We start from the raw sequence: 15,041 nt of genomic DNA on the forward strand, positions 1-15,041 counted from the left end.
CAACCAGATGGCCCTGGCTTCCAGCCGATTGATGATCCACAGAGACTCTTCTGCACTCCAGCACCCTTGCGCTGTCAGCTCCTGATAGTGAGCACCTCAACCAAGGAGACTCTCATCCGCTGTTGGTACTAGCCAATCCTGTGGAGAGAGGGAGACACCCTTCCATAGATGATCTGCCTGCAGCCACCAGAGCAGTTGGGAGAAGATTTCCATCAGCAGGTGGAGAAAATCGATTGGTCCTGAGACTGCAGATTCTACTGAGACAGCAGGGAGCACTGAAGAGGACGCACATGCGCCCTTGCCCATGGTACCACTTCCAGGGTCACTGCCAATAAGCCAAGGAGCGTTGGCCAGACCAAAGAGCAGCACCTGAAACAAAGTGGCACCCAAAAACTGCAAACTCCAGGAAGTGTTATGTTCCAGTTGGATGGGAATGAGAAGATATGCCTCTGACAGATCCAGAGAGGTCAGAAATTCCTCTGACCTCACTGCTATGATCACAGAGTACAATGTTTCCATGCGAAAATGCTTCACTCACAGATTAATGCGCTTGAGGTCCAGGATGGGACAAAAGAAACCCTGCTTTGGCATAATAAATGGAATATCACCCCTTATTTTCTTGAGATGTGGGCACTGGGACCACAGCCCTCAGCCTGAGGAGCCTTGCCAATGTATCCTCCACCGGCTACTTCTACAGGGAGTGGCAGAGAGACACCATGAACATGTATTGAGGAATACTACAAAACTGCAGTGCATATCCTATTTGTATCACATCCAGGACCCACTGATCCAATGTGATCTTGACCCACCTCTGATAAAAGAGAAAGGTGGCCCCCTAGCTCCTGTTCCCAGGCGTGGGTCGGCAAACTTTTATTGGGAGGATAGAGAGGGTCCACCACCTTGAGCCTGCACCTCCCTGGGCTGTTGGGAACAAAAGGACTCAGACCTATTGAAGGTCCAAGACCTCTGAAAGATTGCTTCGCTATAAGGTCTAAAGGGCCTGGAACCTCCAGCACGACATCTCATGACAAGGGAGAGCTGTGCCAGTCTCGTCTTCCAGCAAATGAGGAACCTGAGAATCGCCCCATTTACTGGCCATCTTCTCCAACTCACTACCAAACAAGAGCAAGCCATTAAAAGGTAACTTGGTGGGAGGAAGTGACATCGCTTCCCATGCTGGTCGCTTAGAGCGGAGCTCCTCGTCCACCGGGGCTTTATCAGGGTATACAGCGCAACTACCCGAGCGATATGTAGCTTGACACACAGCTCTAAGAAGCGGAACACTCTGGGAATATGGCAGCAAAAAAAAACCTGGTAGACTTAAAAAAATCTTATAATAAAGACGGGGAAGATTCAGATACCGAAGTGCACAAGATAGCGGCGAAAGAAGAAGCTGAGGAGCCGGGGGATGACAGCAGGGACACGAGGAGACCGAAGTCCGAGCCTCAATCCCGTGATGAATTACGCTCCTGGTTCATAGAACTGCGCCAAGATATTAAAACTTATAAAACTGAGATTGCTGCCACACTTCAGGAAATTCGTGAAGAGCACGTGGAGCTAGGCCGCAGAATCGAATACGCGGACACCCGACTCGATGACTATGAGGAACAGTGGACTAACCAGCAAAAAGGCTTGAAGGAACTGCAAACCAATTACACCGACATAGATAAAATTGAGGACATTGAGAACAGCTTGAACTGCTTAGCACACCAGAGTTTGCTTCAACAATTTCCCGGATCCTTAATATGGTTGCGCAAGTTGGTCACTTTATGGACCTCGTGAGTACATTTCCTAATTATAGTGTTTTCTTATTCCTTTTACTGGGTGTTAAGCAGAGTTCCTTCAGTTTAATATGGTAGTTCTCTTTTTAGCTGCTACCGGGGACGGGAGGCTCCGTTTATCAGCATGGGTTCTTCCTCCAGTAGATACTGGGAACGACCGGATCTTTCCTAGGTAGTTAAGAGGGGGGGGGGGGGGAGATGGGTATCTAGCTTCTATATAAGTATAAACCTCTCAACAGTGGGGAGTAACTGGAGTATTGTCAAAAGTATGAGCCAGTCCCTTACATTGGCTAGACAGGCCCTGATTTTCTTAACTTTAGGCTTTGGAAACCACAGTCTAAATATACTGCTAAGAGCACTTATTGTTGTGCATTTTGAGCATATGAGGGGGCAAAACAATGGTCTTAATGACTATGGTTAAATGTGTTTCCCTTAATGTTAAGGGTTTAAATTTGGGCCGTAAAAGAAGGCTTTTGTTTCAAGAGCTGGGCCGCTTAAATGCTGATGTGATTAATCTTCAAGAAACATCTTAGAAAATGATATGAGGGCCTGATGAGATCTGATAAATACCCACACCAGTATTGGGCCACGGAGACGATAGCTGCTAAATACACAGGGGTGGGAATCTTAATACATAAAGTTCTGCATTTTGAACTTGTGAGCTCCCACCCGGACCCTCAGGGCCGCTACCTACTCCTCAATGTGAAATTAGGGGGCGAATTACTAACACTTCTTACTGTATAAGGCCCAACCTCACAAAAGGAGGCCTTCTATACCGCCCTTCATACAAAAATAACTGATAAGGCAGAGGGGAGTGTGATCCTAGGTGGAGATTTTAACGCAACACTTAACCTCCACAGACAATTCTACGGGGACCAGCACTGATTCCACCCTTACTAGAAAGGCCCTCAAAAACAATCACACTTATCTCAGGGATAGACATATGGTGGTCCTGTTTTCCGACATCCAGATGCTATACCTTTTATTCGCATCCCCCATAACTTATTCTCGTTTAGACATGTTCCTGATAGATAAAACAAGAATAAATGCGGTTCAAGCAGTGGAAATTGAACCAATAGTATGGTCAGACCACGCACCAATTTGGTTTCAATTGCAATTACAAAATTATGATAGGGGTCAGCATTATTGGAGACTCAGTGACTCATTGTTAGAAGATAGTGAGTTTCAGAGTCAGATAACTAAGGAAATACAGGAATACTTGCGATTCAATGACACCGGGGATACTAACCCGGGGAACGTGTGGGAATGTTTGAAAAGTGTTAAGGGGATCTTTTATTGCTAGAGCCTCATTTGTTATAAAACAGAGAATGGCATCGCTTGATGACACTTACACCGCCTAGAAATTACCCATATGAGGGATAATACCCTATATCGATTGCGGCAGAATATCCAGGAGATGCGGGACAAGATAGCAGCGCTTGATTCAGCGTTAACTGTGCACCAACTTGAACAGGCACAGCAGAGGTTTTTCTGAAGGAGGGAATAAAGCTGGGAAGTATCTGGCTCAAGCGCTTAAGCGTAGGCAAGCACATGCCACTATCCCCAAATTTAAAAGTTCAGAGGGTACCCTCTTAACAGATAATACTTCCATTAGACAAAGGTTTGAGCAGTTTTATGCTCAGCTTTATAGCATGGACCCGACTATTATGGCAGGAGAAATTAATTACTTGTCAGATATACCACTTCTGGAGCAGACTACCTCCCAGCGGCAATTTTTAGATAAAAGACATCACTTTGGGGGAAATCCACGAAGCCATTAAGACCCTAAAACAAGGTAAATCACTGGGCCTCGATGGCTACACACCTAGATTTTACAAACAATATTCCACGGTGTCGGCGCCAGTACTTCTGAATTTCTTTAATTCGTTGAGAACAGGGACTAACTAACCTGTCGACACAAGCTAATACGGCGGGGATCATAATTTTGGCGAAACCACGTAGAGATCCTGCAGTTTGCGGATCTTCAGGCTCATCTCTCTCTTGAATACTGATGTTAAATTACTGGCAAAAATTCTTGCAAACAGTTTAAATTGTTTTATAGCCCAGTTGGTACACCCTGACCAAGCGGGGTTCATTCCCGGAAGAACGGCGGATAATGTCCATAAAAATTTTGATATTTGGTATGCAAAAAAACATAATATACCTACTATAGCACTATCTATGCTGAAAAGGCATTCGATATGTTGCACTGGCCATACCTTTTTCACCCTATGGAGAGAATGGGATTTGGGGCCCCTTATCTTCATTGGCTTCGTCAGTTATACAGCACTCCCAAGGCGTGTCTTAAGATTAATGGTAGCTACTCACCTACTTTTACAGTGGGCAGGGGAACTGGGCAGGGGAACCCCTTATCACCGTTGCTATTCTCCCTTTTCCTAGAACCCTTTGCGATTAATGTTAGATGCAATGCAGACATTACAGGGTTGACCGTGGGAAGGATTTCCTCCAAACTTTCCCCTCTACGCAGATGACATTTTGCTCATGCTTACTAACCCAGAATCTTCACTCACAAATCTGACTAATGAAATGGAGGCATTTAGTAGGGTTTCAGGATTTAGAGTCAATTGGGAGAAGTCAGAGATACTTAATATTAATATCCCATCCTGAGGGGCCACTCACAAAGGCTGATTAAATTTAAATGGGCAAAGTCACAAATAAAATACTCCATATTCTCCATAAACTATATCCCTTTATGGAATAAATTAACTAAAGATATGGAGGAATGGAGCTAATACCACATTTCCTGGATGGGTCGAAAGGCAGTCTTAAATATATTACTTCCAAGACTCCTATACCTTTCAGACACTACCCACTAAGATCTCCTCATCGCAATTACTGCTTTGGCAGAGGAAATGCATGGCTTTTATTTGGGCAGGGTAGAGAGAGGGTAGCTCGGCGGGTTCTTTTTCAACCCAAGAATCAGGGGGGATTTAATGTTCCAGAAATCTCCAGGTATTACTGGGCGGCCCAGTTCAAGAAATTGGTAGACTGACACAAAACACACGACAGCCCAATGGGTACAAATTAATCAGGAAATACTTGGGCATGTTCAGCTTCGCAGTCTCCTGTGGCAACCTAGGGAGACTTGGCTTGTTGAGACAGGGTCCAAGCTTCCTCCATCTATCCTCATTTCTCTAGACCTGTGGCACCAATACGGGATTCGATTACTGGGACGGAGGGAATATGCTAGCACCAGTCTATGTAAATAAAGCATTTTGGCCTGGCTATGAGAATTTGGCATTTCAAACATGGAAGCCTCAGGGGATTTGGACCTGGGAGCACGTCTGGGGACCAAAGGGATTACGTTCATTCTCAGACTTACAACAACATTTTGCATTACCTGATTTGGCATCTTTCCCTTATGCGCAAGTTAGCCCATTTTGCACGGGCCATTATGATTGGTACCCATTTACAATTAGGCCTATCTGAATTCGAAAAGCTATGCAGAAAGGCAGATATGTCCAAAAGGTACTTTCCGTGATATACCATTTGCTAGGACTGCTTGAGGAGGTCAAACCAGCCTTTCAGAAGGCCTGGGAAAGAGATCTCCATTTGGAGTGGTCACCCTGGGAATGGAAGGGTATCTTTCAGAATTTAGGAAAAGGGTACATTGCCACATCTCTTATAGAAAACTCCTACAAGTTGTTATACTGATGGTATGTGTACCCTCAAAAATTGCATAAATTTATGCCACAAATTTCCGATAAGTGCTGGTGGAATTGTGTGGTTGCAGGCACATTCTTCCATATGTGGTGGGACTGCCCAATCATGGAGGTGTGGCAGGGGATGTTCCAATGGCTGGGGGAAATGATCCCGGGTTTAGCCAATATTATGCCGGGCCAGGCGTTATTAGGTATTAAAAGTCCAGGGATTTCGGAAGAGCATAACAGATTAGTCCATTATATTTTGACAGCCATTCGTTGTGAAATAGCAAAATTGTGGAAATCCCCTGGGACACCAACAAAAGCAGTCATATAACAAAAGGTGGAAAAAATATATTTGTCTAAAATAACAGCCTATAAACACAAATGTATCCTTAAATTTGAAAAGACATGGCAAGCCTATCAGACTTGGAAATCTTCACTCATGTACTCCGTTACTGTTAGCTGTTCGAACTTCCACTTAGAGATATCACACATTTCCAGATGTTCAGGAATACTGACTGGTTAATGGTTTCACTCCATATTTTCAGTATTTCAGGATTACAATCAAGAGTGTGTTGCATATCTAAGAGGCAGGGGGGAGGGGGAGGGCTAGAGATGAAAAAGGGATTACGTTCCCAATATATATTTAACAGTTATGTTCACTCTGCATATAAAGTTATTCACTTTTCTCTGTTTGCCATGTAACCAAATTGTTCAATGTATTTTCTCTATCATTACTATATGTTCTATGTAAATCAATACGACGTGAATATGGTTATCAGTATATAAAAACACAAATAAAATAAATAAAAAGATATGGAAGAGTGAATCACCATATAGATTTTGTTTCTGCAATTTTTGGGGTATTTCGTTATCTCTCCTGACCTGAGATTGGAACAATCGGCACCTACCTTTAAAAAGAGACTCAAGACATGGTTGTTTAATCAAGCATTCTCCTAATCCCAATAACTATTCTGAACTTTTCAACAATCAACCTCAGGCCCAACACACTCAATTCCGAAAATGTATTCACCTATATTATATTGTATTTAAATTGTACTTTCCTTGCTCCGTTGAAGTTATTTATTGCTCTCATTAAGTTATTTTATTTATTTCCAAGTTCAATCTCCCCTGTTCTCTGTAAGACATTATTCTATATACTGTCAATTTTATTGTTGTAATGTAAACCGAACTGATTAGTAACTTTGTTACTAGAACTTCGGTATATAAAACTGTCAAATAAATAAAATAAATCTCTATTTAGATGACCGTTCTGTTACTTTGATGCTGTATTATGCTTATTGTGTTTCATCAATACCTGTGATATTTATGGTTCACTGTATGATCTGTTTTGATCAATAGAAAATTTTAAATATTAAAAAAAAAAAGGCAACTTGATGAGATTAACCTTGGAGGTCACATCGGCTGACCAACCATAGCTGATGCCTGGCCGCCACAACTGAAGCCACCCCTCTGGCCAAAGCGCGGACCAAATCACAGCCCATATCAGCCAAAAAAGGAAGCAGGAGGTTCCATAACTGATCTGGAATGTAGCCCAGAGTCATCACCCCCCTGGGAGAGAAGCAACCAAGAGCAAGACACCAAGAAACATGAAGCAATCTGCAAAGTCACTGCCACAGCTTCAAATGCCTGCTTAAGGATAATCTCACTATTAATGGCATCCTTCAAGGCCACTCCTCCTTTGAAGGGAATAGTGGTCCGCTTGGAGACTGCACACACAAGTGCATCTACCTTCGGAAAACAAAAGTGCTTTATTATCATCACTGGATCCAGAGGGTAAAGGCCTTCCAAAATCAGACCCCCTCTGAAATTAGCATCTGGGGCACCCCACTCAAGATCAATCAATTCTTAATACCCTTTGGCTCAGAAGCGAAATCCGCCCCAGGAACACCAAGCATAGTCCAGATCTGGGAAATCAAGGCTGGCAGTTCAATCTTTATGAAAGAACTGCAACATAGTTCTATATGGTTCCAAACCGGGAGGCATTTCCCATCCTCAAAAGAGGTAGGATCAGAATCTGTGCTGTCCGGATCTCCAGCCAAAAGAGCTGCTGTCGTTAGAGGCACTCCAGCGCGTAACAGAAGGCAAAGTTCCTAACTGTACCTCTGCCCTTGGAGCCTGAGTCAGAACTGAGGACTGCACCTGAAAGAAAAACTGTAACCCCTGAAAAAACTACTCATGAAAAAGTAGAAGCATCCAGACCGGGGTGGTGGTGGTGGTGGTGTACTCACTGCGCTACCTTCCCCTGCTGAGAAATCAATTAGGGGAGATCCAAGATCAGGTGCCCCACCTGAGACATCCTTAACCAGACCACATCCAGCTGGGAAGGACCAGGCATAGAGAAATCAGAAGAAGACAATTCAGCCCGAGTCTACAAGCAGTGCTGGCATAATGTAGTGAGCACTCCTGGCTGAGATGCTCGAATAAGACAAGCAGTGCAAAGAGACTTCTTAGGCACAAGTGCCAGTATGGAAGACAATGCGCTGAATGGTGGCCAAAGGCGTGTGTCTAGCTGTGTTATATATTTTTTATGCACTCAACTAGGCACCCAAAAAGTTATGGTTCCAATATTTATGCATGCACACCTAGGCGCTCACCCAGTCGGCCAACAGGAAAGCGCACAAAAAAGTTAATGCACAGTGCTATATGTGCGCTGACGTACGTATGTGGCCACTAGGCGGCACTTAACGTGGGTGCTCAGAGGATAAGGCTTTACCGTGCGCCCAAAAACTGGGTGCACAAACTGGACACAGCAAGACGCACACGCCGAACCAACAAGCCTGTAGAGAGCAGCCTAAAAGTGCACGAAAAGCCGTTGCAGCCTACCACACAGCAAAAGCCTCAGAGCGGGGCCAAGCCTAGACAGGCTGTTCAACCTGCCAGGTTGCCCATGTCCCTTGACCTACCACAGAGTGGGATGAACATCGGAACGGCATGCCGAGCACGGGACCGGAGGGAGATGGAAGCCCTGCAAGTGAAACCTCCTGCTAAATCTCTGTAGTTTTTTTTTTTTTTTTAAACTTACAGGAGCTCAGCTTTACCTGGCTGAGCACAGAGACGGTCTCCTGCTTCGTGTGTGTGTGTGTGGGGGGTGGGCATATGCAGTCACCGCTGTGCTTGGCCTTCCAGCATCCACTGCCGGAAAACCAGCTACCGGGCCAAGGTACACCTCCGAGGGACCACGGAAATCACCTCAGGAAATCTCAACTGGAGGAGGGACCATTTGGAATCACTGCAGGACAGCGGGGCCATAATTGTCTTCCTTAATTCTCCTCCTTAAAACTGAAGCAATCCCCTGTGGGGAAAAGCACGCTCACCATCTCTGCTGGAGACAGAGAATGCTGGTGGGCTGAGGTCACTGCAGGGATATATATAGTGTGACATCAGCTTACTCCATCTGCATCTGCTGGTAGCCCACTTGTAACCTACTTGTACTGTATTCATCTGACTAGAGGCTAAGAAATTTTGTATTGTTTGAATGCTGTTTCTAGCAAGGTCATTTGTCACCACACGGATGACCAAGTTTACAGTTCTTACTTTCTTCTTTGATGACACTGACAATCTGGTTTCTGTTGCTGCCAGCTGAGGATTTTGGAAGACAGGGTACTCAAAATGAGTCCCCAAATTAGTACCTCTGATGTAGTTCCCCAGCAGGAGTTTCTGTTTTGATGTTTGGTAGTATTTTAGGATTAGAGTGTACATTTGGCAACATTTTATTTTTGATGCCAATTCAGTTTCCATGTCCAGAGTATTGTCAGTTTTCAATGCAGAAAAGGCATTTTGCTTGGGTATTGGGGGTGTCACACCAGAGCCCACAGTGAGCCATCTATTTCTTGGTTTTCAAATCCACTGAGGAAGTGTGTGGGGGGGGGGGGGGGGGAGACTTTCTGGATGCTGTATGGTGGGGTGGATCTTATGTAGTTAATTCCTCTTTGGCTCCCTTAATTGTAGCCAGTTCTGCTTTAAGTCAATTCCTTTTCTATTACAGAGCACTTCACATTGGGCAAGCTCGGAGCCTCCAGATAGTCTGGTTTAGGACTAAAGCACCATACCTATTACATTGTATGATAGTTGACAAATTAACATAAAATGACTTTCAAAATAAATGTTCTATAAACAAACACCTTGGGACTATTTAATGTGATTGAAAACCTTTGATTTGCCTTAAGAAAGCTGTATAAGAAAAATAACCTCTGGGATGGTGAGAAAGGGGCAGAAAGGGGAAGGAGAGCTTAACAGGAGATTAGCAGCATTAATGCTCAATCACTTGTCATGCATGACTAGTGCTGGATTTGAAAAACCCTCCATGGCCTATCTGAACCCCTGTACTACACAAGTTTTAACATGCAGAGCATCTCATCCTATTTTATGCCTCTTCTTCCCTTTTCAATAAAGGACTGCAAAGCTAAGGGCATGACCAGCCATGAAGTGTGGTAAATATGAATGGCTGCGGAAAGGCATCTAACTGTCCATTTTATCTTCATTTTTTATGATCTCTCCCAATGAATAAGATATTTGTTGACATAGTATTTGTGCAAGAGTCAGCTTGTAAACATGTTTTCCTAATGTCTATGAAAGGGTGAGAATACAAAGTGGTATTAGTCTGTCCTCTGTGTAAAGGTATATTTCCTTTGTGGAAGGCATTGTTCATAACTATACTCCGGTATGTCCCACAAACACTATAGTGTACATGAAAAGGAAGGCGTATCACTGTACTTTCATAACACAGATTTCTTGCCAAATAAGATATAAGCCAGTGGAGGACAGATCCTGGGTTGATGGCTCCTTTCCTGATTCCTCTAACACCAACCAACTCTCCTTTGAATAAGTATCTTTGTATTAGTGTATAGATGTAAGTACATGGTATGACAAAGGGTGAAGTAGAGAACGAAGCCTTGGAGTTCTAAAGGGTAGAATGGGCTTTTTGTGAAGGGAATGGTGCTTGATGTGCAATGCAGCTACTAAGTGAGTGAAGGTGAGGGTAAGAGTGTACAATGCATACCTTTGTTTTTTCCATGTCACAAGTGACACTTCACTAATTCCTGTATAACAATTATATTTTTACTTCCTTCTAAATAAGTGATTTGGCACCAGGAAGAATATTTTTATCCTTCCCCCCCCAATTGTTTCCTATGGATTTTTGATTCAATTTGTGCATATTCATGTATAGCATGGTGATTGAAGTGTAACCTAGAATTTTTAGCTTCTACCCTTAGCTCAAGCTGACATCTCTGGAAGGAGCACAATCAAATGTGTTTACTCTGCCCAATTCCAGATGCTGGTAACTTGGAGAGACACACTGCATACAGGGAAAGAAATAAAGGGTCATGCATATATTAAAGCTGATCATGTATTACCTAATCCTAAATGGAAGGTTTATTATATACATAGCGGAAGATATACATTGGAGTTAAACACCTAAAATGTACCTTTATTGTGGCATCCTCTGAAGCAGAGACCATAACACTGAAAACGGGATGAAAAATGACACGAGTGACAGGACTCCTATGTCCGCTCAATGCATATTTTTCTGGAGGACGAGGGATCCATTCTTTAGGGTCTCGTTTCTGACCAAGGGGTCCACCTGAGGTAAACTCTTCCTTAGCTTCATTTAGTTTTGATTCTAATTCCATAACCTAAGAGTAATGAAGAGGAGTTAGTTGATTCATGAGTGGAGTTCTGGGATGGTAGCACTGCTCGTTCAGTTATGCATCCGACAGCAGTACCATCTTCAGCAAGCAGATATATTTTAGACCTTTTTAAGGCAAGTGTAACAAGTTATCAGTTTGCTTAGAAGTGAGATTGCCAGTTAAAGGAAATATTACACTTAACATAAAATGTTTTAGTCCATTAAAATTGCAAACTGCTTAGAATTGCCAATAAGCTGCCTAGAAATATTTAAATAAATTTTAAGTGAAATTCAGAGGATACAAAAAAGTTTCTTCCACAAAAATAAGAAGGACTTGTACATTTTAGCCACGTGTTAAGTTTAGACATATAAGAATCTCTCATCCAAACTTGATTCCAAAGCACTTTGTAACGCCTCAGACTCACATGCAGTTCTCTAGGGTGGAAGTCTGAACACCAATTTGATACCTTCTCCAAATGTGCCTTCCAGCTACTTTAAAAAAAATAAATGCATTTCTCAAGCCCCCATTCCTAGCTATCACATTTTTCTGCAAACCTCCCTTCCCTATTGATCTTTATATTTCCTAATACAGCCTTTAAAAACTCCAAGCCAGCATTTCACAGCCCTTTTGCCAGTCCAGAGGTTGAGTAAATGCTTTTACTTCTGATATTTGTTTATGTTTAACAAATTCTGAACATTTATGAAAAATGCAAAGATGGTTATTCCAAGGGGGTGATGAGGCAAAAATATCAGAATTCAAGTAGCCTGGGATATGCCCAGAGAATCCATAGGTATAGAGCTATAAACGTAGGTGGGGAAACCATCGTAATATAGAGCAAGGGTGAGCAAATCTTTGAGCCATGGACTCCCCCCTTCCATTCATGTAATGGGTTGGCTTGCCCTCCCCTCTCAAGATGGGTTACTATTCATTTGTGTGTATTTTTATTATATATATTTTATACATCCCCATATATACATGAAGGGTATTCACCAGGCAGTCACACTGCCAGCCAGTGTCTCAAAGCCCCCATTTTGTTTCTTTTCAAGTTGCTGAAAGGAGAAAGCTTAGACATGGGCACAGAGAGGAAGACACCTCATACCCAGACACAGAGACCCCACATCCAGATAGAGGTACAAAGAGAATCCCCCCCCCCCCCAGACAGAAACCCAACACCCAAACAGGCACAGAGATGCAGACACCACCCCCAGGCAGAAGACAGATACACAGAAACACCTCAGACAGAAGCATAAACAGATCTCACACACAAACCAAAGTAGAGCAGAGACACACTCCACTCAGACATATAGGCCATACACCACAATAGTAAAGGCTAGAAAATTAAAAACAAAAACAAAACAAAACAAAAAACAAGTTTAAGAGCTGAGGAAAACATCCCACTCTGCCCAACTTTTTTTTTTGTTTTAAGCTCTTTTCATTAGTATTTACAATTTTGTATTTTTCTTAGTTTACCTTTATTTCTCATGTTCCGCTTTTCTTACTAAACACTGTCTTTAATCTCCCTTTCTCCACCTCCCCCCCTGTTTTCTGCCCATTCCCCTCCCTCAACCTCACCACTTCTTCCACCCCCCCCCCCCCCCCCCCCACAATGTACAACAGCTGTGATCTGTCTTCCTGAATAGGGACCTGGCAGCAGCAGGAACTCCTCCCAGGCTGAATTGTAGATACCCCAGTGGCCCTTCCCATGTCCAGACTAAGCAGTTCCCTGGGCCCACCCAAAGAGATGCATGGTTAAGCTGGGGCATGCTTACAATGACGTCACTATCTTCTGGTACTTCTATCCTTCCTAAGCTTGCGTGCCTCCATAACACAGACTCGCCTGTATAGCAATTTATTTGTTCTCTGATTGGGCAGGTAATGTGTCCCCTTTCAGGATTGTTCAAGTCCTTCCCTGGGGGTCCCACCTCCTAGTTTGCTCATCCCTGATCTAGGGACAAGGCATTGTACTAGGAAACAAAAAGAAAAGTGGGCAGACTAGTCCTTATTTGCCAGATTTCATGTTTATTAGTAGAAAAGGTTGAAGCTGTGACAATGTGGACAGTAGCGCCAAAGTTGTACGTGTGCCAATTCAATCCTTGTGTGGTGCTCTTCGTATGAAGAAAGGAGAATTCGTCTCATTTCCCCATTACATTTGGCTAAACTGAGGCACACAAAGAAAAGTGACCTATCCATGTTTATCAAATCTCAGGGAATTTTGTTTGTTTTTTACAGCCTACATCACATCCTATTTTATTATTGTTTCAAGGTAAAAATGTCAACATTAACCATGTCACAATCTGAAATGCTGCCCACCCACCCCCTCACCTTCTTTTGTAATCTGATAACAGATGTCCATTTCTTTTCCAAAAGTCCAGCGTACTTCTTATCTAATTCTTCATTCTGAAAAATTAATATTAACTTGAAAACAAATCATATCAGTTACTTATGTCCTTGTATACAGTCCCTTTAAATGACATTTTTAAAGCCTTCCAAACCCTCTTTAGACAATGATACAGTGGCACCAAAGCCTTGGTGCACAACTTAATTCAGTTTTCCAGTTCTATTAGTCTAGCATAGAAAGTATAAAGCTTAAGCAGCTCATTCGTACTTTAATATTTTGTCTTTTTATAAAATTATCACTTAATGTTAAACAGGATTCCTGGGGGAAGAGGGAAGGCAGGGAGCCGCCCACTGTCCAGTTTTGTTAGAATATCTATTCTATTGAGGTAATCAGAATAAAATAACTACAGCAGCACTAAACATTGACAGCAATCTACTGAGGTAAGAAGGCAGACAAAAGCTGTTTGAGGGATTATATAAAATGTGTTCAATATTCTGAACATTCGGCACAAAGTCAAGGCATCCTGAAAATAAGCAGCCCGCATTTAAAAGCGGAGCAGTAACATACGAGAATATGCTTTCCTAAATCGATGAACCAATATTGTTAAACAAAGGAAGCTAGAAGAGAAAAGCTGGAACTGACCCCTAATCACATCCCTTTAGGCATGTAGCTGCAAAACCTCTTGGCCTGATGGGATACTACTCAGCACTCTGTACTGCCAAGATAATTATCCAGATTCAGTTCCTACATCAGGCACTAATTCATTATACAATGATAGGGCATCATGCACTGCTCATTGGTTTAGAAAAACCTTTTTCCTTTCTGGCCACAGGAGGTCACTGCAGTATAGTGGACCAATGAGACAATGGAGAGGGAAGGAAAAATATCAAACAGCTTATGCCATGATGGTTACAATAGTGCCTAGACAAACCCTTATATCTAAACCCGCAGAACACCAAGCAGCCAGCAGATATTGGAGAAACACAAGCAAAAGAACAGAGGACAGATGCTTTGAAAATATTAAAAATATATTTGCATCCCCTCTTTTTATACAAATATAAAAAATACCACTAACATTGTGATCGAATGTAAAGATGTTAGGAAATGGAATTTTGGCTTACCTCCAACTATTTCTAGTAACCCTAAGTTTGCCTAACAACCTCATTTATGGGCTTTCATATCACAGCTATCCCATTAGCACCATCTTCTGCTCTGCCATTAAACATACTAAACAGAGATGCATTTAGCCCTCAACATTAACATCTCACATGCTTCCAAATCAATTTAGTTTAGTATATTCACTGCTTCATTACACTCTTTTCACTTTTGTTTCATTTTCCATTCATGTTACCGGTTTGAGAACTGTACCAAAAAAAAAAAAGACAGAAGACAACTCCTCTAATCTTATTGAGAAGGGGAATATGAGCCTGGAAAGTCCTTCTTCCAAAAGGATGCACATCTTATGAACATAAGTTGCCATACTGGATCAGACCAAGGGTCCTTCAAGCCCAGCAACCTATTTCCAACAGTGGCCAATCCAGGCTAAATGTACATGGCAAGTACCCAAACATTAAATAAATCCCATGCTCTAATGTCAGTAATAAGC

At 42.7% G+C, this 15,041-nt stretch overlaps 1 protein-coding gene across 7 annotated transcripts in view; it reads right to left on the minus strand.

The window, feature by feature from the left end:
• The window catches only part of PAFAH1B1 (platelet activating factor acetylhydrolase 1b regulatory subunit 1), a 253,167-nt gene that overhangs the window by 47,514 nt on the left and 190,612 nt on the right, over positions 1-15,041 (minus strand). For all 7 annotated transcript variants that reach the window (XM_029612510.1, XM_029612506.1, XM_029612508.1 and 4 more), the window contains 2 exons: positions 13,420-13,494; positions 10,897-11,103 (listed from right to left, as the gene is read on the minus strand). In XM_029612510.1, coding sequence (XP_029468370.1) covers positions 10,897-11,103; positions 13,420-13,494 — 282 coding nt within the window. The remainder of the gene's footprint in view (positions 1-10,896; positions 11,104-13,419; positions 13,495-15,041) is intronic.

Source organism: Rhinatrema bivittatum, chromosome 8 (genome assembly GCF_901001135.1).
Source record: "Rhinatrema bivittatum chromosome 8, aRhiBiv1.1, whole genome shotgun sequence".
Lineage (NCBI taxonomy): Eukaryota > Metazoa > Chordata > Amphibia > Gymnophiona > Rhinatrematidae > Rhinatrema > Rhinatrema bivittatum.